Source organism: Arvicanthis niloticus, chromosome 2, assembly GCF_011762505.2.
Source record: "Arvicanthis niloticus isolate mArvNil1 chromosome 2, mArvNil1.pat.X, whole genome shotgun sequence".
Taxonomy (NCBI): Eukaryota; Metazoa; Chordata; class Mammalia; order Rodentia; family Muridae; genus Arvicanthis; species Arvicanthis niloticus.
Genome location: NC_047659.1, coordinates 127,388,463 through 127,415,188, shown reverse-complemented (window position 1 = coordinate 127,415,188; position 26,726 = coordinate 127,388,463). Strand labels below are relative to the sequence as shown.

At 41.8% G+C, this 26,726-nt stretch overlaps 2 protein-coding genes across 4 annotated transcripts in view; one reads left to right on the top strand and one right to left on the bottom strand.

The window, feature by feature from the left end:
* The window catches only part of Rprd1b (regulation of nuclear pre-mRNA domain containing 1B), a 48,892-nt gene extending 25,911 nt beyond the window's left edge, over positions 1-22,981 (bottom strand). For 2 of the 3 annotated variants that reach the window (XM_034494102.2, XM_034494105.2), the window contains exons 1-5: positions 22,472-22,981; positions 15,793-15,922; positions 8,479-8,612; positions 3,915-4,027; positions 1,951-2,077 (exon numbers count right to left, since the gene is read on the bottom strand). In XM_034494102.2, coding sequence (XP_034349993.1) covers positions 1,951-2,077; positions 3,915-4,027; positions 8,479-8,612; positions 15,793-15,922; positions 22,472-22,622 — 655 coding nt within the window. In that variant the 5' untranslated portion in view covers positions 22,623-22,981. The remainder of the gene's footprint in view (positions 1-1,950; positions 2,078-3,914; positions 4,028-8,478; positions 8,613-15,792; positions 15,923-22,471) is intronic. The other variant, XM_034494104.2, reaches the window with a different exon arrangement.
* Positions 22,982-23,036: 55 nt separating this feature from the next.
* Tti1 (TELO2 interacting protein 1) overlaps positions 23,037-26,726 on the top strand; it is a 45,635-nt gene continuing 41,945 nt past the window's right edge. The window contains exon 1 of the mRNA XM_034494101.2: positions 23,037-23,150. The gene's annotated coding sequence lies outside the window, so the exon portion shown is untranslated. The remainder of the gene's footprint in view (positions 23,151-26,726) is intronic.

The following is a 26,726-nucleotide window of genomic DNA, read 5'->3' as shown; positions in this document are numbered from 1 at the left end:
TATTGTAGGAAAAAAATCATTTCAATTACAAGGGGGGGAGGCAGGCACTACAAAAAGGTGCAGTCCAAATGTAGAAGCAGATCTTGCCTGGGGCCAACCGTGGCTGTGCTTTGGTCTGCCCTCCCCATCCCTTGGTGAGCTTCCTGAGATCAGTCCTCTACTTGGGCTGGAGAACTCTGCATACTTGGCTGACTCACTCAGTTTGAGAGCCCCCCAAGCTTTCCCTGCCTCCCTACCAGCTAGCACTCCCCAGCTACTAACTCATCTCTCTGCTCCCTGTAACAGCAATCTTAAGAGGCACTTACAGTCCCTGTTACCAGCCCCTCTCTCCTATGTCAACAAGTTCACCCCAATGAGCCTTCCAAATTCTCAGTGCATGGCCTTTCAATCACCTAGAAAATCCCCTAGCTCTTCCCACCTGCTGGTTCTCAGACAGCAGGAGATAAGACAAGAATCACCCTTGGTCTCCAAGTCTATATTCTTAGTAGGAAGGTGTCATACATAGTGCTGGATTATTCATCAGCTGAAGATCAGTAGCGGAACAAGCGGGGCTCTGGGAGTGAGACTGGCATTTCAATAAGGGGGTTGGAACAGGCTTCACAGAGGAGGTAGACTACAAACCTGAAGCAAGGGAGGCTTGGAGGCTCCTACAGCACAAAGATTTCCCTGCCCACCAACTCTGCTTCCTCCTTAACATTAATACTGGAAAGGCTATGGGCATGACATCAGGGACACCTACTATATATACAGTGAGCCTCAAAAACATGCTAACTGAAGGAAGTTATTGCTTTAGTAACTTTAACTTTCTCTAGGTGAACATGGAAGAAGCTAAAGAAGCAGCCAGCTCAAGGAGATGGAGGCAATGACCTGTGGAGAGGATGGGATGAAAGGATTGGGCTTTCACAGTGAGAAGACTGTGTGATCTTGGCCAAGATATCTAACTTTATAAAGTCTCAACCAATCCCTTCCTACACATGAGAATACAATTCTTCAAAGATTCATGAGGCACACGTAGAGCACCGCACAGAGCATGTTCTTTAAGACTGGTTTATACTGCACCCCCTTCTTCAACTGCTGTTTAATTGGGAGTGACTGTGATGAGCTCAATGACACACCTACAACTCTTGACACTGAATCGCCTTCCAGCTTGCCAGTGTGCAATACATTAAATGCCACAGCCATGTGTCATACATTTCTGTTAGCAGTTCATGGTCTATCCCTTCCTGGCCTCCACTGCTCCACATATACACAATTTGCACTGAGTGCCAAATGATCTTATTCAGAGAGTGATGATGGGCTATGGCACCCAGCATGTCTGCCCTAACTACTCAAATCATTACTCAGTTTGTTTCAAAATCTTCTTTTCATTGTGGTTTATTTTTTATCTATTTATTTTTTTGTTTGTTTCTTATTTGTATGAGTGTCTATCTGCATGGATGTAAGTATATCAGCTGTGTCTGGTGCTGAAAGAGGCCAGAAGATAACATCAGACACCCTGGAACTGATGTTAGAAGTGGTTAAGCCACCATGTGGGAGCTGGGAACCAAACCCAGGTCCTATGAAAGGGCAGTAAGAACTCTTAACCACTTAGCCATTCTCCAGCCTCAAGATTTATCTGTATTATTTGTATTTATATGTGTGAGTATATGTAAGTATGCTGCAGGTGTGAGTGTCCATGGAGGTCAAGAGTCCATCAAATACCCTGAACTGTAGTTAGAGGTATTGTTAGCTCCCCAACATAGGTGTGTGAAATAGAGCAGGAACTGCTCCTAATGTGGCGCTACCTGCCCAGCCCCTCCGAGAGCTTTCTTGTTTAGCCTGTAAATGGCTTCACACACCAAGATGGCAGAGTACCCAACATCTCATAGAAAGAAAGTCTCTACCTACAGACATAAGCCTGACTCCAGATAGCTCCTTCTTTCTTAACTTTCACCTAAACTACCTTCTCACCTGTAATTTTTTCCAGCAGGGACACATCTTGCACTTCCTGGGGCAGGGAAGCAATCTTCTGTCGAACAGTAGCATCCCCTGATGCTGCATTTTCCAGATCCTGCAAAGCTTTGATTAACTCTTCAGTCTATAAAAGGCAAAGACAAATAATATTATTCATTAAGACATAAAGGGGGCCAGGCAGTGGTGGTGCACACCTTTGATTCCAGCACTTGGGAGGCAGAGGCAGGCAAATTTCTGAGTTCAAGGCCAGCCTACAGAGTGAGTGCCAGGACAGCCAGGCTTACATAGAGAAACCCTGTCTCGAAAAACCAAAAAAAAAAAAAAAAAAAAAAAAAGACAAAAAGGGGTTAAAGAAAAACAGCCAGAAGCAAATGATAAAAGTCATCATTCTTAGCATTAAAAACAAGTGGAAAGTCACACAACTGTTGTTAATCCCAGGACTTTGTGGATGGAAATGATGTGGATTCTAAATGACATAAAGTTGTTTTAAGTCTACAAACACATAAATAAACCTCTACAGAATTCTGTTTTTTTTTTTTTTTTTTAAAAAAAAAAAGAGCATATTTTTGGCAACTTAAGAATATGGATTCTAGTTCATGCTGCTTAATTTGAAATGAAGCATTACTTACAGTATAAAAGTCTCTAATATAGAAAGAAGGCATAAATGCCAGATGCTAAACAGCTGTGTGTTGGGTGATTAAGTTCTTTCTAGAGTTTGTTTTACAACATAAAAATCCCTGCCAATATTAAAATGTCAAATAAATTAACTCATTAAGAGTTAAAAACAAGAAAAGCATATCCTACATCTATCAGAGAGGTTCTACCAACCAGGAGAAAGCACAAGGTGCTGATGGGAGGCAGAGCACAGTGACCTCAGGACAGCTGGCTTGGGAGGCAGTAATCAGATTACCTGAACGTTGGTCAGCCTCGCTCTTCTCTTCACAGGTTTCAGATGCAAAGATCTGACCTAACATTGCTATTACTTAATCCTGTCTAATCCATCTTTTTAACACTACACAGCACACATGTGCACATGCATGCACACATGTACTCATGTGACCTATTTACCTATCCTATGTCCTGACCATGCAAGACCATGTAGAATACAGTTAAGATCAACACAAGGCAGTCTCAGCCAACAAACAGAGTGTGGACAGCCAAGTGTGACGGCAGACACCTGTCATTCCAGAAATGGGAAGCTGAGGCAGGAGGTCTCACTAGATAGCCAAGGTGATCTTGAACTCATAATCCTCCGGCCTCAGACTCCCTAGTACTAGTAGTACAGGTGTAATCTGGCCATAGCAGGAAGATCTCAAGTTTAAAGCTAGCTGGCATTACATAGTGAGACTCTTATCTCAAAAGGTTAAAAATAAAACAAAAAAAAGGACAATGACTCTAAATTGTGATAGATCTTAATTCAAGTTAAGATACTTGGGAATTACTTAAATGCTACTAATCTGTTTGTTTTGTGGCTCTTTTTCTTTGACAATAAACAGATGAACGAAATCAAGCTTGTCTCATGAGGGACTGTGTGAGGCAAATGTATCCCTTAGAGACTAACTCGCTGTTGCAATACTTATAACAGAGTGCAGTAAACTCACTATCGGTGGCTATGAGACTGTCCTTAGATAAGAATAAGTTATTTGCTTATAAACAAGACTGCTATTAGCAACAGGCACAGAAAAGCGCCTCAGAACATCTTTATTATGTCCTATAAATCTACTTTTAGAGTATTTTTAACTTTTAGAAGATAAAACCAAGTCCAAACATTTTATAAAACATAAACCCATTGTAAAGTCAAGGTATAAAGGCAGGATGAAGTCAGATGTCTGGGAAGCCCTGAGTGTGCTACTACAGCTGCTGCCTTTGACAAGCCACGCTACCGGTAACAGCGCCATCTTGTGGCCATGATCTTCAGTCAATGGTCACTTGGGAGTCATTTTGTGCCTGGGGTCACATACCAAGAGAGGACCTGCAGAAGGATCTTGGGGAGAGTAGCTTCCAGGGTAGTCATCATCTTCCTCCTCTTGTATCTGCTGAAAAGTTCGTTTTAGAGATTTCTTCTCTTCTGCTGCTAGGGAGAATAAAGGAACAAGCGTGAGCTGCACGTCCTACCTACATAAGCATCCAGTGCTCTATACAAAGTCCACAGGCAAAATGGGGGGTGAAGGGGGGTGTTCATTTTCAGAAATGGCTTCATGCTAACTTTCTTGCTAGTTATTTTAAATTGGTGTAGCTCCTTATGTTACTGAAGAGACAAGAAAGTTCCCAGTCTGTCATCTCAGATCGACTCTTTGAGTCCAAGGAAATGTTACTGGAAGTGGTTATGTCCCAATTATCGTAATTAGAACGTTTCTCCCTTCAAAAGAAGTAAACAGTAAAATGGTAAGATGCACAACACAACGAAGTCAAGCAACATGGATGAGGGTAACAGAAAACACACTGCACATCAAACAGCTTTATGCTTTCCAAGGATCACTGTAGAAAATAAACAGGAGGGAGGGATTCATCAATTAAACTGTCAAAGATTTCAAGTACAAGTACCCTTTAAACTCTTTCTCTAAAACCAGAATCAACCTAATTTTACTATAAAAAAAAAAAAAAAACAAACCTATCACTGAGCAATGTGATTGTACTACTAGAAGAAATTATTTACATTTCCATTCTAGAATTAACTACTTTTGAAGCTGGCAAGCTGCATTCTTTATTATCTGTCTGTCCCCTGTGCTTTTACATGATTATGATAGATGTGCTAATTCTAAAATCATTTCTATTACATCACACTGGGCAACACAAAACAAGCACAAACAACTGAGGGAAATAAATCTAAATGATAAATCTGCATTTAACAGAAATATCGGACACCAAGTATGTGCAGGGCATTACAATGCTTTCTTTACCTTCATCTTCCCAACAATTTTGACAGAACATTACATTACAAGAGGAAAAAGACCCAGGGAGGTTAAACAACTCTCTGGCATGACAGCCTCCCCAGTACTCTTTCTACTGCACACAAGCAACTAAGTACAAGTACCCTTATCTGTCAAAAAGGGGGTACCAGGCACCCACCTTGGAACTTGCTGCATGTACAGAGTAACTCCCCAGGAAGGTGTGCACATGTTCACTTAAGTCTCTTCTGGAACAAGGATGTAGCTCCTGTCTTCTGTCTTACACATTAATCAGCTAAGTTGTGACAGAAGAGCAGGCAATAGCATGAACTACTTTTTTTCTTATAGTTTTGCTTGCTGGAGAGAAGGAGAGACTAGGCAGCCACATCTACGATGGAGGCTTTGCTTCACACACAACGCTACCCCAGAGGTTAGGGAAATGGGTGTCCTCAGCAGCACACGGCAGATCTCACTGCCAGCTCTATGACTCAGAGTCCTGGGATGAAGTGATTGTTCTAATATTTCAATTCCCAAATCACAAATCAATAACCAATCACTCCCTTTCTGCAATGTCTGCCAGTGACAGAAGCCACCTGACATTCCATAACCACCAAAGCACAACAAAGCAGCTCTGATGGAACCACGGTGGACCTGAAGCTGACGGCACTAAGAGGAGCTGAGGATCAAGTGCCTGAGAGGCAGATGCTGCAGAGGAGCCTGGTGACGCCAACTTAGCAGCAAAAGTGAAGAGAGGATGAAGGTGGAAGAAGTAACCCCACAAAACACTTGACACTGTGGCAACTTTCAGAGTGTATCTAGTGACAAAAACTTGCAATCTCAGCTGGACAGAACTTTGAGACAATTGAGAGTTCGAAGCCAGTCAGGCTACACAGTAAGCCTCAAAATAAAGTAAAAAATAAATAAATAAAAGTAAAAAGAGGATGTTAGTTCACTGGCAGAACCCTTGGCAAAAAATATTACTTTCTTAGTATTTTAAAACACTGAAGGCAAGAAGACAGCTCAAACTACTCTCCATATTATTTTGTTACAGTGAAAGTTACTTTATTTCAATGTTTCTATTTATTGTTTTTCTCCAGTGCTAAGAATGGAATTTAGGGTCTTGCCCTTCCAGGCTGACCCTATTATTCAGCTTCATCCTAGATAAGGTTTATGGAGAGAGGTCCTTTGCTCTGCAGCTCAAGCTGGTTCAGGTTAGTCTCAAACTAGCAATCCTCCTACTTTTGTTTCTGAGGCCTAGAACTTCAGGAATGTACCACCATGCATAGTAAAAGCAACCATTAGTTTTACTCTTTTTTCTGTTCAGTATACACTTGTAGGCAGCATTTTAGCTGACAAAAAAACAAAACACAGAACTTCGATTTTCTCATGGATTAAGTTTTTCTGCAGTTTCCATTTACATGGTCATTTTTATAGTTTTAAAGATCTAAGACTGATATATGGTTAAGTGGAAAGCCCACTAGCATTTGGTCTACATATGAACCTCACAGAACTGTATGCACAGTAGCTACTTAAGGTGGCATGTGGTATAACCTGCACACACTTAGCCACTACAGCCTAACAGTGCCAAGCAAAAGGACTTCACCAGAATATGAACATAAGAGCAAAATAAAACTGACAGTGTTGTGGAACTGAAGAGGTACTTAGTGGTTTAGAGAAGTGGCTGTCCCACTGAGACCAGGAGGGGCAGGGAGCAGGATGGAAAGTGGAGAAGCACTAGCTGCCCTTGCTGAGGACCTGGGCTCCGCTCCTGTCATCCCCTTCACAGCTCACAACCATCTGTAACTCCAGTTCATGTATATAGAATTACAAATTTAATTTATAAAATTAAACAAATAGAAATATTTTTTAAAGTTCAAAAAATCTTTTATTATAAAGGCAAACTGCAAGTTAACTGAAGATAATTAATTACCCATGAATCAATACTACAATATAAAAGAACTATTCAGATTTGTAAATGAACCTTTTGGGAAGTCATGGGTATTTAAAGGAACTGTATAAAAGATTTTGATCATCCAGGCCCTGAGAAGACAAGAGTGAGCTGCCAAAACCAGAATACCCAGGGAGCCTACTGAGTGTGACTAAAAGATGAAGGGGAAGAAAAACAATCTTTAGACAAATGACACCAATACGTGTCACTACTAGCCTGCAATCAAAATTCAAACCCCAAAAGAGCCATTTCCAACGCTGCCACATCTGTGACAGCTCCCTGGGGAGTACAATTGTTTTTTACTCCTCTGTGCTCTTTTCCAAAGCACCTAGCACAGCCCAACATACATGTATAGTAAGTAATGCCTGAACGAATATTCCAACATAGGTCTCAAGCTTCCTTTAAGGCAAGAGATCCCTTGCTTTCCCCAGGCACTCCTGAATGACGTGTTTGGATATTTTCTCAGAACTATAGAGTGAAATTCCCAAAGGCCACAATGCTGTCACTAGTGTAACCCAAAGCAGGAAACAGCTTGCTTCTCAGGAGCATTTTTAGCAGCTTTAAGTAAAACAATGGCCCAAAGCCTCAAAAGCACTTTCTTAGAAAGCCTCTTTCAGTTTACTGGAAAGATGTAACTTTAGACGTGGAAAAGACTGGAAAAAGTACAAATAAAGGGTTGAGGCATGTTATGGTCCCCTGTGCTAGTCCTGGGAGGTCAGCCAGCAGAAGTGTGTACATAGTACCCGAGAGCAGGAGGGGATGGCTACATGGCCCACAGCAAGGAAGGCTTGGGAGCCAGACTGGCATTCTTTTAAGAATGTATTGCCATAAGTGGAAAGGACAGGTTGTGAAGACATGCACATGTGTAGAGAAAAAGGACTAGCAAAGCATCTACATGTGACATTCAAAAACTCAGCCTGACCAAAGAACCAGGAGCATCACCAGGGGATGGGCTGAAAGAAGAATCTCAAAGTGGGCTAGTTCAAATCAGAAAGGCACCTCAAGATGGTTAGTACTTGGTACTCGGACTTGCTCCTTAGCAGTATGTATAAACGGAGTCAGAATAGGGTGACAGCTTAGAAGCATTTCATGGCAGCTACAAGTAACCCATGACTAACCAGACACTGAAAACCAAATATTTAAACTTATTCTTTAAATAAATAAATAATACGAAGTCTTAACTTAAGAACTTTAAAATTCACATATATACTACTTCACAAAGATAACCTGGGTTCAGTAAAGATGAAAATCAATATAGACAATAATCTGATAGCTATCAAAGTATATAAAACCAGACTGTATTAATAAAGCTGAGTTATAAAAGGGCAAGGGAGTTATCCAAGGCCCTGCTGTGGTCAATGTCAGGGCCAGGACAAGGTATTCTTTAGTCAACCACAATTCTAAAAGACTTGGTTGTTCCTTTCCCTGTACAAGGACAGTTCCTTAAAGAACACAAGGAGGGCCATGAAGAACACACAGAAAGTGAGAGAGTGCGAGCATGACGTCATGAACCCGCTTCGAACACTGCATAGGTTCTCACCATCCCTCAGGAGCATCCCTCGGAAGTCATAAAGCGGCTGGTGGGCCACAGCAGCCACAGTAGTGAAATCACAGCCCCCACTGCAGCTTTTCACGGGGGGCTGGGAGGAGCAAAGACCAAGAGCTGTAAACATGTGGTGATGCTTCTACCTTTGGGGGGAGGGCTCTTGGAGTCCTCCATAGACAGCTTCAGCTGCTGTATGAACTCGCCGCCATAGACACTTCGTTCTTGCCAGATGTTCAGCAATCTTTCTAAAGGTTTTTTACAGCCTTCGTCTGCCTCTCTGCCCAGAAAAGATGAAAAGATAGATACACACATATATATATGTATAAGCTTAAATTTTTTGTTTTTAATTAGGACAGATTTACTTTATAACAAGAACATCATCAACAACTGCCAAAATGATTTAAACACTTAAAACAAAAATGTGGTACACTCTGTGCTACTTGGTTGCTCAGTCTTGAGGGAAACCACATTCCCCCTGTGGTGAGCAGGAAGAGGCATCCAAAACCCAAGGAATCTTTTTCCCCTTTGCAAGGTGGAAGGAATAGGGGAAAAGCCTATATGACTGGTTTTAACAGCCAGAAAATATAACAAACCAAACCAAACCAAACAAAATTGACCATATTGATTTTGACCACTTGGCTTTTTAGAAGACATCAATTTAAATACAGTCCTAGACATTAAAATTAGTCAAACCTTTAAGATTTTAAAAGCACAAGTGTTTAAATTCACTACATTAACATTCCACACCTCTACATGCATAAATATGTGCGTACAACATGTATGTGCCAAGTATCTCAACCATAACAACTTTATAATGACTTTAACACTGGCCTTAGTCTGAGTTCTGTGTTAACACTCATGTATCTAATGGATAATCTTGAAAAGCTCTGGAAATAATGCAGTCCTTTGTCGTTTTTATCTGAAAGAAAAAAGTCAGGTAATCTTTTTCTGGTATGTAATACCTGAGAGGCAGCAGATGAGCAGGACAAGACTTTCTGAAGAGAGGCCCCTGCCACCTGTGTGCTCCCAGTCGCTGTCTGTTTAGTGAGACTGAATAAAAGCCAACATCATAACCCTGAGCACCTTAAGAAGGGACACCTTGAGACTCACAAGATTGCTCAGCAAGTAAATAAGCTTGCCCCCAAGCCTGACGCCCCGATTTCCATACCTGGACCACACAGTAAAAGAAGAGAACTAATTCCCGCCAAGTCTTCAATGACCCCTGCAAGTTGGCTATGCCTCTTCCCAAATAAATAAATTAATTAAAACATAACTTTCAAAAAAGAGAGACCTGAGCTGTAGCTCACTTGGAAAAAATGTTTACCTGGCTCTGGTTCAATCCCCAACACTGCACCCCAGCACTGGGGAAGGTCAAAGTCATATATCCTCCATTTCAGTGAGTTTGAGGCAGGCTCAGATATATTCGAGTATGCCAAAAAGGGAGGGGAAAAGACCTCCACGTCTTAGGGGTGAAGTCAAATATCTTTACTAACAACATCAAGAATACCAAATTAAACAGACAGAAACTCTATCCACCCTCAGCACTGACTTCTGTGAAGCTTATGCTAACACTCAGCCTGGTCCTACTTACAAATTACTAGTAGCAAGTCCACTAAACTGAGATCAAAGTACTAAGCCAGGAAATGTCTAAGTTAACTTTTTTTTCTTTTTTTTCTTTTTTTGGTTTTTCGAGACAGGGTTTCTCTGTATAGCCCTGGCTGTCCTGGAACTCACTCTGTAGACCAGGCTGGCCTTGAACTCAGAAATTCACCTGCCTCTGCCTCCCAAGTGCTGGGATTAAAGGCGTGGGCCACCACCGCCCGGCACAACTTTTTTTTCAACTCAGAGGTAAGTCCTAGGGAAATGGAAACCCTTCTGCTACATCTTACAAAGCTCAGCTATAAGCAAGCACTTGGGTTTATGCTGACACTAACTCTTTCTTCATAGTGTATACAGAAATGAGTTATTCCCAACCTCTCCTCTGCCAACAACCTGGTCCAAGGGGCAGCCATTTCCACTGGCTTCTCTGATAGCCTCATTACATCTCTCCCAGCTTCCAGCCCTACCTGCCTACTGTCTACTCTCCAGTTTGAATAATGTAATTCTAGTCGCCTCGGAAGGTCATCTCTTGTTTCTTTCTACTCTTCTGAGAACAAAGTCCTTACAAACTCTCAAGGCTTTCTGACCTCACCTATCCACTCTGGTCATCAGGCCTAGAGCCTAAGTCAGCTATGCCTCAGGTGGCCCTGTCCTTCCCTCCTCTCCAGCAGCACTTCTCCAGCCCCACAGACTGGCACTTCTTGCTCTGCCTTCATCTGGTCTCACACAACCCATGTCTCACTTGATGCACAGAACACCTGTTGACTCTTGCTACCTGAATGAAACTTCCCCACAGAATGGGGCTTGTTTTTACCCCCACAAACACCATACTGGCTGAAGCAATCTTTTTTGAAATAAATTTTTAAAATTTTATATAAATATACTTGACTTCCAACTTTTCCAAATCAAAGTAATTCAAGTCACAAATTAACTAACCTAACTGGTTTTGGTGAAGTAGATGTCACTGTGGCACCTAAAATCAGATGTGGCTAGAACAGGAAAGCAGGTGACAAAAGAAGGGGCACTACCTTTTCAGGCCCCATGGATGGCTTCCATTCTACACTGAGAATTCTTGAGGCTGGGAATGTAGATCACTTGGCAATGTGCTTGCCAAGCATGTACAAAGCCCTGAGTATGATTCCAAGCACTGCATAAACTGGGCATGGTAGTACATGCCAGTAATCCCAGAACTCAAGGGGGAAGGCTGGAGAATCCATTCAAAGCCGTTCCTGACCACACGAATTCTTTTAAGGCCAGCCTGGGTTACATGAAAACCTGTCTCCAAAACAAAAAATAAATAATGTGTATATGAGAACCGTCTAAATGGAAAAGTATTTTTAAAATATTTGCTATTAAGAGGGCTCCATCACACACTCCCTGCTATGATGCTCTGCCTCCCTGCAGCCCAAGAGGAGCTGGCAGCATGAACTAAAACCTTTACAACCATGAGCCCAGATAGATCCTTAATCCCTTGTCTCTCTCTGGCGTTCTTCCACAGTGATAGAAAGCTAAGACAGGAGTGAACCTGGAGAGGCGGGTGAAGGCAGGAGTGGGTTCAGGACACTGCTCTACTCTCTAATGATCTGGGTGTCTCACCTGTGTGAACAGCATGGCTCTAAGTGAATGCCTACTTTGCAGGAACAGTGGCAGAAGTGCCCTCAACAAATCTTAGAGAAGGCTCTGGGTGCTGAGTCTCTTCCCACCTCCTGTCACAATTTACGCATGCACCTTTCTCCTTTGCTGATTTTTCTGTATCCCTGGGTGCAATAAATCCTAACAGCCATGAGATCTCCTAGGAAGTTACCCACCTGGGAGAAGTATGAAGACCCACAAACAAGGAATTTGTATTTGGCAATGACTCCTGATTTACCTCTCAAGAAACGAAGTCTAGAATCAGAAATTAAGGCCACCAAGCCAGACAACCTGAGTTCAATCCCTGGGACCCACATGGTGGAAGGCGTGAACTGACTTCTGGAAATTGTCTTCTGACCTCTATGTGTCTGCTGTAGCACATGTACATGTAAAATTTCATTTGTGTGTATACACACTCATGTATATACATGTATATACATACACATGAGTGTGTATACACACAAATGCAATTTTAGTTTGTTTTTTTTTTTTTTTTTAAGAAATTAAGGGGGGAGGGGTCCTGGAGAAATAGCTCAGCAATTAACAGCACTTGCTGCTGTTTCAGAGGACCCAGATTTGATTCTGAGAGTCCACATGGCATCTCACAACTGGCTGTTAACTCCAGTTCCAGGGGATGTGATGCCCTGTGTGGTCTCTGTAGATACCAGGCACACATGTGGTCATAGTAAGCACACATGCAGACACAATGCCCATATACATGAAATAACAAAAATTAAAGTTTCTATGAACTTTAAACTAGTTTACCCATATGTCCACCCATAATTACCCCTTGGAACATCTAACCAGCCATCTCAAACTTAATATGGCCAAAACAAATAAAAAAATCATTTCCTCCATCAATCTTCTCCCCAGGCTTCAGTTCAGGTCAGCCATCTACTACACCAAAAATTTCTCTCTTCACTCAACACCAGCTCCCATTTCATTTCAAGGAATCATGTATATTTTACAAGGAAGAAGACTCCGACTATAAAATAAGCATTCAATCAATGGAGAGAACCTTCCCACTGCAGGTCTTAACTGATCTCACCTTAGCCAACACCACAACAACACTCCTTCTGAACTCGGGCTTCCCTGCCTTTCACAACCTATTCTCTACATGAGTCTTTCACATCTAAGGTTTACAATTCATGTGTGCATGCATGTACATGTGTGTGTTGTTCTCCACCTTACATATTGAGACAGGGTCTCTCAATTGTACCCAGAAACTGCTGATTCAGTTAGCCTGGCCTTTAGCCACCAAGTCAACCTAATAGAGAACCCTTTAAAAAATATTAATTTGCCAGGTGGTGGTGGTGTACACCTTTAATTCCAGTACTTGGGAGGCAAAAAAGCAGGCAGATCTCTGTGAGTTCGAAGCCAGCCTGGTCTACAGAGTGAATTCCAGAATAGCCAGGGCTACACAGAGAAACCCTGTCTCAAAAAAACACAAACAAACAAAACAAATAAATAAAAATAAAAATGTTCTCAACAATATAATAAAAAGATATATAATAAAAAGATGATATATATCACGTTATCATACATTAGAATAGTTGACTAAAGAGATACATCTGCTAACACAGTAAACTTTTTTTTTAGGTACAATTTTTACCCAAAGTGCTTACTCATGATTTTACAAATGGTTAAACTTTTCATGCACTGTCAATGGTAGCACAATTAACAAATGGATTAAGAGGGGGAAAATCCTAGTTATATGGTTAGGTTTTCGTTTTTGTTTTGTTTTCTCTCATCTTACCTGAGCTTTTTACAATGTCTATGGGAATTTGACTGACATCCTATCAGAATAGACTCCCAGGAAATAAGGAACTCTCTCTCTGATCTCATTTGGGGCCACATCTTACTCTGTGTTCCTCTTAAGATGTCATGATTATTTCTTTCTTAGGTTCCTGAATGTTACCTCCTTACCCATGATGCCTGGAGAAGAGCCCACCCCAGAACACTATTCTACTTCACTGTGTCTATACCGTTTCACAGTGCTCTGTTTTCTTCTCAGCTCTTATCTGCCTTCTTCCTTGCTGCTCCCCAAGCTCTGGATCAATGTGTGGCATAGAACAGATACATGCTGAATAATGAATGTGTAACTACCTCCAAACCTTAAAGAAAACACGGTACTTGTAAGCATACCATGTTCATAGTCTAGTTATGTAAACCACTACTCAAATCAAATCTACCCTATGAACACTGTGCTTTCTCTGAATTCAAAGATTTTTTTTTGCTTGGGGATGAAAGGAGAAAAGGATCATAAAAATACTGCTAATCAATTGGGGAATTAATGGATCAGCTACCTTTGTTCACTATCTGGTCACAGCAAAGGCACATCAAGAACACTTACTAAATTGCTTTTGGATGATGAGGTACAAAAGTATTAAAGTAGCTGTTGCACTTTCTGTTCTAATGATAGGGCAAAGGGAAGCCACCTAGAAACATGGTCCAAACTGGACCTTAAACAGACTGGGATACAGACAGGAGCTGGGAAACACCAGGTAGAATGTGCCCAGATGTTTTCCCAACGTCTCCTGTTTACATTTCTTTGTTTTCTTTGTGACATGGTTTCATTACATAGCCTGGGCTTGCCTCTGAGTGCTGGAATCACAGGAGTGTGTTACTGTGCCTGTATAGTTCTAAGATGTGCCCACACACTAGGCAAGCCCTCTAAATCTAGTCTACTTATCCTTTTCTACTTTAGAACACTGATGATTATAAAAGTGTTACTTTATTATCCCCATAGGACAGGGATAGTATCCTTAAACTAGATCTTTTCCCCAGTTAGTCACGATTATCCTAATTGAATCAAAGAATATTTACTAACCCCTGCTCAGCACCAGGACAGATGCAATGCTGCTACGTCTTGGAGCATCCTGTGAGAGACTATATGAGCACACTCCTTGACCTGGAGGCTGTATGTAAGCACTACAAGGTACATGGCCCGAGATCTAGGAAAAGGCAGTCCTTCTCTGCCTGGAGTGTAGGACATGAAAATGGATGAGTAAAACACAAAGCAGGTCTCTAAGAAGTTCCCTGCCTTTTAACTAGATGGAAAACTTGGGCTCAAAAACTTAACTTACACACCCAACCAAGGCTACTCCCAAGGCACAGGAGACAGAGCAGTGTCTGAGGCACCCACCTAAGCCTTATCAAAACAACAAATCCCAGACTCCAATTTCAGATAGCTCCTCTCAGCTCACCAGCTGTTGGAAGATTCAGTAATTTTCTTCAAGTTCCTAATATATTCTGCTACTTCAGTGCTCATGTTCATCAGAGGCCAGTACCACAGGTACAAGCAGAAATCTCCAGCCTCAGAAAGCTCACTGTGTGTGTGGCTTTTTTTTTTTTTTTTCTTAACATTTTGGACTTCTAATTTTATTTCTTTAAACATTTCAAATCCTCCAAGGAATAATGACTTCAATTCCCACATAAGACTTTTCACTCACGCCTTCTAAGACTCCAGAACATTTTTGTTTAATACACTAGTCTTGTTTCCACTCTTTATGGTTTCTTTTACAAAGATCTGTATATTTTTGTGCATCCTTATGAACATAACAGTCTACACAAACAAACAAACAAACAAACAAACACCTAAATTCTCCTCCTGGGAACCTAACTTACACCTACAACAAGCTGGGCAAACAAGCCCAAGTGCTATGGGAGTTTAGCAGGCGTCAGCTTTCTCCCCAGCTGCCTGTGTGCTCCGAAGTGCAGCACTCTGCAGGTGTGTGCTCCGCAGTACAGCATTCTGCAGGTCGAGTTACAGATTTACAACAATGTGACTCAAGCATCTACTTTTCCACACATTATGTGACTATTTTTGTAGTGACAGTAATGACTACTATTTTTAGCAAACTAGAAATTGAGAGGGAAAAAGTCTCAGTAACCAATTTCTGCTATTGAAAAGACATTACTAAAATGCTCCTTCGTACTACTAGCTGATCATAAACTGATGAGACAGCTCAGCCATAGAAAATAGACTCTAGAAAGAAATCCAGTGGGTGAATTCAAAGGAGAAAGATGTGTTTCTGGTATCAGAATGAGTCTCTTTACTGTTTCAAAATGTTTACATGTCTGAGATGATAATTAAGGGCCAAGGAAACATAAAGGCATAATTTGGTCTGAACAACACTGTACAACATTGTCCATTTGCAAAGAATATCATGAAAACAACAGAACAAAAAGGTGAAAACCGTAAGCACCCCGAATAGAAAACATACCTGGCAACGTGAGAAAAAGCATCCACAAGGACAGATTCAAATTCTCTTGTGAACTCAGGTCCTTTCCTTTTACTGTTTTGGATGACATCATTTGCTAAGTATAGAAAAGTAAGTTTTCTATTTGATTTGGCTGGGGAAAAAAAAAAAAGAAAGGACAATTTAACTTATAGCAAAAAAAATTCTAATTAGTGATCATTAAGATATTTCTAAAGAACATTAGGTATGAGAAGATGGCTTAGCAGGTAGGCACTTGTCATACAAACATGAAGACTGAAATTTGGGTCCCTGGCACCCAAGTAAAATGCAAGGTGGAGGTGGGTTCTCTGGAGCAAGCTGGCAGCTAGCTCATCTAATTGGTGAGCTCTGGGCTTCCATGAGAGGTCCTACCCTGTTATATAAGTTGGATAGTGACTAAACACCAACTTACGGCCTCCACACACACATGGACCTGCACACAGCAAACAAATGCAGACATATATTCTCACATCCTCTCTCTTTCTCTCTCTCTCTGTCCCTGCACATAAAAAGAACACTAATGTGAGTGTATCTCAGAGAGTCAAGTAGGTATCTGAATAAAACAGTGGAATAGAACAAAGGAGCCCTTTGAAGTCTAACTTGCACATCTGGGAATACAATTTTGGGAAGAAAAAAAAAAAACATTAGCTTTATTTCTGTTACTTTAACCAGGGTAATTAATTGGCATCAAAAATAAAGGTAGTTCAAAAAGATAAGCCGGCAATCTTAATGCTAAACCAAGGTGACCATTTACTGTACTATGAGGAAGTCTACTTCATTACCAAACATTCTAGAGTGAACACAGGAGTTAGGATTCAACTTTGAAGGATAATATTACAACCGATGCTCTCAACTGAGAATCTTTCTTTGAGATGCCAATAACCATAGTCAGACAGTGACACTGACTTTACAGTCCAGAAGATTCTCTAGCTATACCAATGAATGTTTATCTCAAACACAAACATGAAGAAATGCTGTATTATTGTTGAAAATTTATACACATCTCAAATCAGAATATATAAAATTACAGCTCCTACAAAACCCATAATTCTTCTTTGTTACACATACAAAATATACTGTTTTCTATTACTCTATATGGTATCATATATTAAACCATAAAAGCTTCATGTAATACACCTGAATTACAGTTGCTTGGGGAAACATTACTAAATTTTCTGGCCTCTATGCACATAATTTCTCAACCCTAAAGTTATATCACTATCATTTTTGGTCCCAGTTTTCTTTTAAAAGAAACAAATATGAACATAAAATGTTTCAAAACACTGTTTTCTTCAGCACTATATAGAAAACTCTAGCGGTATTTATGCCAATTTTTACACAACGGTGTACCTAGTCCTTGCTCCACTGCTCTCAAAAAAAGGAAAAAAAAAAACACTTTTGAAAAGCACAGCAGGCAGAAGATTTGATATTTTAAAGCTATAGAAGAAGCCAAATTAAAAACAGAGTTTTTAAAACACATTATAGTTTTTGGTTTTGTTTTGTTTTGAGACAGGGTCTTAATGTGACAGGCAGCGCATTTAGACAGAGAGATATTAAACTACATTCATTCGCCATCTAGTAATAATCTAATTTAGTAACTGAGAAGACTGTGAGAAACCTATACTTATCTTACTGGTTATTCAAAAGCAAAACAAAGCCAGGCATAGTGGTGCATACCTCTGATCCCAATACTGGGAAGTACAGGTAGATCTCTATGAGTCTGAGGCCAGCCTGGTCTACCTAGTGCTACCAAGTTCCAAGGCAGTCAGAGCTACATATTGAGACTGTCTCAAAAAAAAAAAAAAGTCAAGAAAAAAGTATCAATAGTTGATAACAGTGTCTTACTGTTATAGTGAATTACAGCAAAGGCCTGGAGAGATAATTCACAGTTAAGAACACTCTTATAGGTGCACATCTTTCTCTAGGGCCTGATAAGTGCAATCCTCACCCTTGTCAAAAAAAACTCTTCTTTACAATAGATGGAGATCATTACACAAAACCACAACCAATCAAAATGTAGTTATGGAGTCCAGTCTCAATGAATACATCTATAAAATAACCCCTTGCACCCAAGGCTCAGGGATCAGGAAGGAGTGGAAAGATTTGAGTTGGAAACTATACTCACCAACATGACGAGCTGAAGGACAAAATAGATATGCTAACACGGACAAAGGAAAGTCAACCCTACACAAAGAACTACAGGCAACTAACAAATGTCGGCCCCCAACAAGTTTCCCCAGTGAAGAACACACCAATTTATCCAATACCAAATGGTCAGCCTGGTCAGCTCTGAAAACACACATACGAGTAACATTACAGAGATTGTTCAGGTTATACTTAGAAATATATATGTATATACATATAGGTATGTAACAACAATTAATAAAAAAAGAGGGAATGAATTTGAAAGAGAGCAAGAAGGGGTATATGGAAGGTTTGAGGAAAGAAAAAGGGGAAATCATTATATTATGATCTCAAAAAATAAAGGAACTAATTTTTAAAATGATGCAATTAAAATGTCATATGAATTAAAATAAAATGAAGAGTGAAAATAGAAAAGAGGAACATAGCACTCTATTTAAACATATTAAAAGATCTTAGTTCTCATAGGCACCTGATTACATAACCCAAAACTCAGGGTGTAAGCTGTGGTGACTCAAGGTTAGTACAGCTTTTTCTTTCAGAATTTTTAAAGAAATAATAACAAACTATTATTTGATTTAAAAAAAAAAAAAAAAAAAAAAAGTCCCTCACTCCTACAGCTGGGCTTGACATATGCCTTTGATCACAGCACTTGGGAGGCAGAGGAAGGTAGAGCTTTCTTTGTCAGTTCCCAGCCAGCCAGGACTACATGGTGAGACCCTATCTCAGAAAAAGAACAGACTAGCTGCTTTTCCAGAGGACCAAAATTTGGTTCCCAGCACCCACATGGCAGCTCACAATTACCCATTAACTACAGTTCCAAGGGATCCAATGCCTTCTTTTGGCCTAAATCACATTGGGCACCCTAAAAGAGAAATACAAGTACCCTGTGTGTACAGGCACTGTGACACAGCCAACAAACAGTATACACTTCCCACTACTGCAACTCTGGGTGACAATATGACAAAATGTATCTTCCCACCTCCTTGCTGAGTGTAGTTTAAAAGACTGGCTTAATCAAAAAAATGTTGATGTGTAGAGAAAGACTAGAAAGTATTCTGGAAAAAAGGAACTATTTACCTATATTGTGGCCACAGTAACAAACAAACATTCAAAATAATTCATTTTAGCCACACACACACCTTTAATCCTAGCATTTGGGAGGCTAAGACAGGTAGGCCACAGGAAGTTTGAAGCCATTATGGTCAAGTCCCAGAACAGCCAAGGCTACATAGTATGACCCTGCCTCAAAATAGATAGATGGATAGAGCAAGCAAACAGCTAATAGCACTGTAATACCCAACTGTTCCATACTGTAATGAAGTTTTACTTACATTCTAAAGGACTAATTACTAATTCCTAGAAAATGGAAAGAAAATAACACATTAAAAACAGAAGCGATTCCTAAATGAGAGGAAATAATTTTTTAAAGTACTTTAGTAATAACTCAAAGACAAGGGTAATGTCTAAGACAAGGAAAACTTCTTTCTAGGCACAGATGGCCATTTTTAAGAACTCAGGGTAGGCTGGGCAGTGGTGGCACACGCACCTTTAATCCCAGCACTTGGGAGGCAGAGGCAGGCAGATTTCTGAGTTCGAGGCCAGCCTGGTCTACAGAGTGAGTTCCAGGACAGCCAGGGCTATACAGAGAAACCCTGTCTCAAAAAACCTAAATAAATAAATAAATAAATAAATAAAAATAAAAACTCAGGGTAGGCTAGATCAAAAGGGGAAAGTCAGTTTCAGTGTCAGAGTACAAAACCCTTTTCCATTTTAACATAGGGATGTTATCAGCTCACAAGGGAAGCTGGATAGGAGGATGAATACACATCTCAATGCTTAGGAAAGAACTCTAGTTCTGCAAGATTCAATCTGGGAGCTATCAACCATGGTGGCCAGTCAGCACTTAATTGAGCTAATAAAACTGAGGAACTGAATCTTCAATTATATTTATTCCTTTGTCACCACTTTAAACGTCCAATAGCCACATGTAGATAGTGACTGCGGATAGGTTATTTTTCTGCAGGTGAAATGAGCCAATTTAAGCCAGACTAGAATATATTAAAGGCTGGTTTATTGGGAAGCTGTTCTCCAGTGGACAAATTCACTGGCCCCAAGGAAGGCCAGGGAAGTCACTATGGGTGCAGAGGGTGTGGTGGAGAAAGGGTGCTCAAGCAGACAGAAGAGAGACCAAAATGTCTGGATCAACAGGGAAGAGCCTTTAGGGGAAGGGCAGCCCAGACCCTGGGCTGCAAAGTTCAGAGTTGGGGTTAGGTTATGCCAGGTAGAGACTGAGGGAGAACCTGGAGGCCAGGTCTGTTTTGATATGTAAAATATGCACCTCAGTCCCTTGTCCCAGGTCCAAAACCAAATTGCCCTAGAGCAGCCTCCCAATAAACCTGCCTTTAATACAACCTAATCTGGCTTGGATTGGCTCATTTCACCAGTGGAGAAATAACCTATGTGCTGCCTTGTGTAAAACAGAGACACAGCTCTGAAATTGCCACAGATAGTTAAACCAATGCCATTTAGGTCCGTTCTTTAATCAAACATGAAAACATTATCAGAGGTACAATTAAACTACTAAACTAATTGTTAACTGCGTGATAGACACAATTCTAAGTGCATTAGAGGACCCTGATCAAAACAAACCTAGAAAAGGAGACATAACTAAAATGAAGTAAAGGCAAGTGGTGGGATGGGATAGGAGAGGATACAGTGGAGCAAAGTGCCTCAAATTAAGATCACTAAGGCACTAGGTACTTGAAAAAGCATTAAGTCTTAGTAGCAATCCTCCCTGGGCCCATGTCCCAGTTTAGACCCCTGAACAAGCCACTGGTCTTGCTGTATCTTTAGCTTCCATGAAATGGGGATAAGAATGCCAGCCTACTTGCTGTTCGTGTGTAAGGCCCATCAGACAAGATTATCTTCTCAAAATGGCTATTTTCCAGAAACTCAAAGGTAAGGTGAGGAATTGAGAAGGAAAGCTTCTCAACAGAAGTCTGAGATGGGCTGATGATTTCCAGATGATCAAGAGGCTCTGCCTAAGGGAATCCAGCAAAGGTTACCAACAGTTTTCTCGTGTCTCTACAGACGCCGTAGATACATTCTACCTAACTGCCCCAGAGGGCTGAAGTGATTCCTGTATCGGGAGAGCAAATCATAACTGGGAGGCTCTGCAAGAACCCTAGAGTCCAGTCTCCTGAAAACCCTGGAGTTTGAGGCTAATCAGTCACTCTCCACTTTAGTCTTCTTGTCTACACACTCATGAAATTACTTCCCACTAAGCTTCAGCCCTTCAGTCTTCTGCTAAGGAACCCAGCACAGTGTGAGTTAGCACTGTACCTGCCGCTGCTCCATACCAGGATGTAGCAACCTGAAGGCAAAGACCAAAGTGTACACTGGGCATTCAACAGTCTTAACCTACCACTTCTACTGAAAACCTGCACTGTGCCCACAGCACATTAAAATGCTTACTGGATTATCCTGGCTTCTTACCAGAATCTGCTTTGGTGAGCTCTGTGTTTTCCCCATCTGTAAAATTCCTATTTCAAAAGGTCCCAAAAATTAAAAAAACAAAACAAAACAAAAGAATCACCCAGTATAGTGGCATAAACCGCTAATCCCAGCATTTGGGAGATAGAAGCAGATGGATCTGAGTTCAAGGCCAGCCTGGTCTACATAGGGAGTCCCAGGCCAGTAAAGGCTAAATATAAAGAGTAAGGTTCTGTCCTAAAACAAAAACAAAACAACCTGCATAAAGATAGCAACACATGATAAAGTTATAGTAACATAAACTACCATCATCTCCGTTTTCTATACAAGGAATAAAGGACACAGAGGTTACGCTGTTGGGATAAGTGACAAAGACAGGCTTAACTTCTAGACAGTGGCCAGAAACAACCTGCATCCAACACGGGGCCTGGCAAGAAACAGGTAGCACTCAGTGAATGTCAGAGTCTGAATTTAGTGGCAAGTGCAGAAGGCTACCGAATTTACCGGCCTGTTCTGAAGTCTATGGATAGTAACTAACATGGAGTCAAGGCTTTGTAAATACAGGTTGTGGCCGTTTTACAGATTAGAATACACAAGCACAGGGATATAAAGAAACGTTCCCAGTATCACTTAGCTATAACATGCTTGCACAAGGTTTCAAGCAGTCTGACCAGAGACGGCTAGTTCTTATTCCAAATGCCCAATACAGGGATCCCAGCTCCAAGCACAGCCACGATTTAAAACAAAACAAAAACAATTGTCGTAAGGTGTGAGGTGTGAGCCTGAAGAGGAAAGCAGCTTAATAACTTCAAGTCTGGGCATTTGCGCCCATGGAACCTCAGGCGAATATCCCATACCTTACTGGGCCTCAGTTTCCCTCTCCAAGAAATAAAATAATACTGTTTCCAATCTCAGAACCTCAGAGACCCAGGCCTGCAAAGCAAGGCTTAATTAAGAAGCTAGAGGGGTGTGGGAAAGTGGATGAGAGAACACACCCATGGGAGAGCCCAGGGGTGGGGGTGATCACCTTTGCGGAGCTCGCGGTGCCACACGGAGACGATGGGTCCTGCGTGCTTGCGGTGGTGGATGAGCCACAGGGATAGGGTTTGCACACTCTGCTGAGAGTTGCTCAGCTCTGAGAGCTTCTTTTCCAGCGCCGACTCCGAGAAGGAGGACATGGTGGGGGTGGTGAGAAGCAGCCTGGGCCGCCCGATGAGACGGGGAAAGCGACTGCACTCGGCCCAGGCCTCCGCTGACAGGCTGCAGGGCTCTCTGCCGACTGACAGACAGCTAGGGGTACCAGGTGGGGGGAGGGGACAGGTCTCCGCAGTAACAGCCGCCCGCGCCGCCGCCACAAGATGGCCACCCGACCTCTCACCCCGCCGCCACGGGGTCAAAGGGCAAGGGCCACAGACGGTCGCCGAGAGGCTTCGGAGCCGGAGGAAAACAATCCTTAGGAGGAGGTAGTCTCCTTGGTCCTTGCTGAGGGGACTTCGAACCCGGCAGGCCGAGGGAACAAATCTAGGTCCTCGAACACCGAAAAGCGCTTTAACCGCTCGCGCCCGCGCGCCGGCGCAGTAAGCCTCACCGGAACCCTTTTTCCCGCTCCGGCAGAACCTTTCTGGCGCGGCGTGGCGCACTACTTATTCGTCATTTCCGTCTAGGGTGCAGGAGGCGGGAGAGTGAGGGAAAGACTGGAAGACGAGGTAAGAGTTGGGGGAGTGCGAGCGAGCTCAGCAGTTTAGGAGCGTCCAGAAGCGAATCTTTAGGGGACACTGAGGCAGAAAGCGCGGGACCTGGGTGTGGGAAGGGCCGCGTCGCTCTAATGGCTGGCCTAGGCCACACCTCCCTCCGTGCTTGGTCCCCCTCCCCCGCGCTCCTCTTGCTCCTTTAAAGACACGAACCCTTTGCAAGCCTCCCCACCTTGGTTCCTGTTCAGTCTTCAGAAGTGATGCCCCTTTTCACACCTGGTGGAACTGCGCCGTCTACTGACCTCGACTGAAAACCCCTTTTTTTCTAGGGGTGTTATGGCTCCAAGTACTTACCATTCAAGAATGAGGATCTGAGTTCCCATCATTCAAAAGTCCAAGTTGGTGGGCCAGGTCTGCAACTCCAGTGCTCTGGGGCTGAGAGACAGGAAGATCGCTGGAGCTTGCTATATGCTTGCTTAACTCCAGGTTCAGTGAAAGACTCAGTCTCTAAAGAATAAGCTGGAGAGTGGTTGAGTGGGACACCTGACATCCTCTGTGTGTGCATCCCCCCTCCTAACAACATACCTACAGCTTTCCTACCATTGTTGTTGAACTTCTTAGATGTGGGCCCTCCCAGCCTAGAAGACATTTCTATAGTTGATGCCTGGTTTTCTTCTCTGTCCCTAAAATACGTGCTTTGACCCTTCACCTGGAGTACATCATGATCATAGCTAGTGTAGTGAGAAGTGTCTGTATGCTAGACACTTTTCAAAGCTATGCGGTAGGTATTCTCACAGTTTAACAATTAAGGAAACAGAAAGTTACAGAGGTGTAGTGATCACATAAGTTTCAAGCTCACATAGCTAAGATCTGAATGAAGACAGTGTATGTTAGTGTGTCCCAGAATCTGGGATCAAAGCTGAGTTCATAGCTGATTAAGTGAATTCACGCACAAGTCAACACCTCATAATGATATAGGTGTGATGGTGCACACCTTTAATTCCAGCACTTGGGAAGCAGAGGCAGGTAGATCTATAAGAGTTCCAGGCCAGCCTGGTCTCTGTAATAAGTTCCAGACCAGCTTTTAAAATGGTGCCTTTAAAACAACAACAACAACAACAAAAAAAAAAAAAAAAAAAAAACCGCTAGGGCTTTTGAGACCTCAACAGTAGTGAGTACTGAGTAACTGTCATGTTCTGAGTACCCTTGTACTGAGTCTATATTCAGCATGTTACTATGTCTAAATTTCAATCCTTAACAGTGCTCTGGCGTGGGGCTTACCATCACCATTTGATAATGAGAACACACGAAATGTGAGTGAGTAACCTATCTAGAGCTGCTCAGGCATAGTGAGGAAATGGCAAAACTAGAATTTACTCAAGGTCTGAATCAGTCAAGTCGCCTGATCCCAAATTCTTCACAGATTAGCCAAAGGTTCCTTCATTCAGTGAATAATTTCTGAGCATCTGTGTCTGAAGCACTGTTCTGGGCAAACAGACAAACTGTTCCTGTCCTTGGGAGCTTGCCTTCCATTGAAAAGGAAAAATAGGCATACAAGTATTTAAAAAAAAAAAAAAAAGAATCAAAAATGATTTGCATAAAAATCCATGAAGCCAAGTGGGTAGAGAATGCATGGACTTGAGAAAGTGTAAGTTGCTCACATAGGAGTATGTTATATATGCCCTTCTGAGAGGATAAAGTAACGTTTAGTTGCTTGCAAGGAGTTAGAGAACAAGCCATAAGCTGTCTTTCTAGGTAGTGAGAAAACCAACTTTACACCCTTGTTTGCAATTTTGAGGACTTGATGGTATACCAGATAGAAACCACAAGAATAGTTAGACATAAAGCCAGAAGAGTATGGAGGGACTGTGCCACATGGGCACGGATAGGCACAAGTAAGGGTTTAGTGTTCCCTGAACGAGCATAGCAAGTGAGGGCAGAGCACTTACTCTTATTGCACTGTACTGTTGTGACATTTGCATGCAGGCTTTGCTTACATAAGAAAGGCTGTTATGTAGGAGACAGGCGTGGTACAAGAAAGACTGGAAGATCAGGTTGTCAGCTGTTGTAATAACCCAGGTAAAAGGATGCTGGAGACCAGGATTGTGCCAGTGGAGGAAGCACGAAAAGGATAGAATATGGAGATACTTTAAAGGAAGAGATAACAGGATTCGCTGATAGACTGGGTTTAGATATGAAAGAAGACAAGGGTTGGCCCTAGGAATACTGACCTAAGCAACTAGGAGAATGGAGTTTCTGTTTACTGAGGACAGACAGACAGACAGATGGGTTTAAGCAATGAAAATGGCAGGGTGGACATGTTTGATTGAAAATGCTTATCTAGGAATAGTCACCAGTCACACTCAATGTCTGGGGAATTGGTTCTGGGACACATGCACCCACCACACACAGGTGCCACATTATGACTAGCTTATATATAGTATAATATACTATGTATGCAAATGATGTGTAAGCACTGTAACTACTTTTTAAGAAATAAGTAACACTACATGTTCAGCACAATCACAGGATTTTTGTTTTTTGTTTTTAAGCAAATAATTTTGGTCTGTGCTTGGTTGAATTGGTGGTTTGGGATTCACAGGTACAGAAGGCCATCTATACAGGTACATAGGTAATTGGAGCTATCAGTCTGGAGCTCAAGGGCAAGTTCTGAGCTACAGAACTTGTAGGAGTCGTAAGAGAAAAGGTGCAGAGATAGGCTGAGGCTCAGGACATGTCACAGTTGAGAGGTCTGGAAGATGGAGGTGATGTGGTCATACAACTTAGCCTCTTCACCCTTTCAGCATTAATTCTAGTGGCTGGTTTTCAAATATGGAGCTAGCCTTGAATCTCTGAAGTAACTTCACTTTGTTGTAATCTGTAACTTCTTGTGTACTGCTAGTGTGTATGTCCTATTACTTAGTTTACGACTTAAGTGTCTGTACACATGAAGGAAATTAGTCTTTAGTTTTTTGTTGTTGCTGTTTATATTAATTAATTTTGAGTGCCTAGCACTCCTATGAATGTCAGAGGACAACTTGCAGAAGTTGGTTCTCTCCTTTCCAGCACGTGGATCCTGGGGATGGAACTCAGGCTGTCAGGCTTGGTGGTCAGCACCTCTACCTACTGAGCCATATCTTCAGCAGCCCTCCCCACTTCAACTCCTTAGAGTGTTTTTGCTTATGTTTGTTCACTTTGTGTGTGCTTGGGTATCTGTGTGCACATGTGCGTGTGTGGATGCTCATGTTGATTCAGAGGCTTTTGTGAGGCTGGCCTCAGACTCACAGAGATCTATCTGCCTGCCTCTGCTTCCAAGTGCTGAGATTAAACGTTATGCCACCAAGCCTGGTCCTGACCTTAGTGTTTAGCTTTGGTACTGTTTTGTGTTATCTTTGGTTTGGGTATCAGCATCCTACTGACTTTTAAAAATGGAAGGTGTTTCTTCATCTTCTCTTTCTATATTGTGCAGATTTTGTGTTTGTTCCTCTCTAAATGTTGGCTAGAATTTGCCAGTGAATTATTTTTCTCTTTTTTTATGATGTTTCAAATAACAAACATGTATTCCACAAAAGTTGCAAAGCTTTTCCAGTA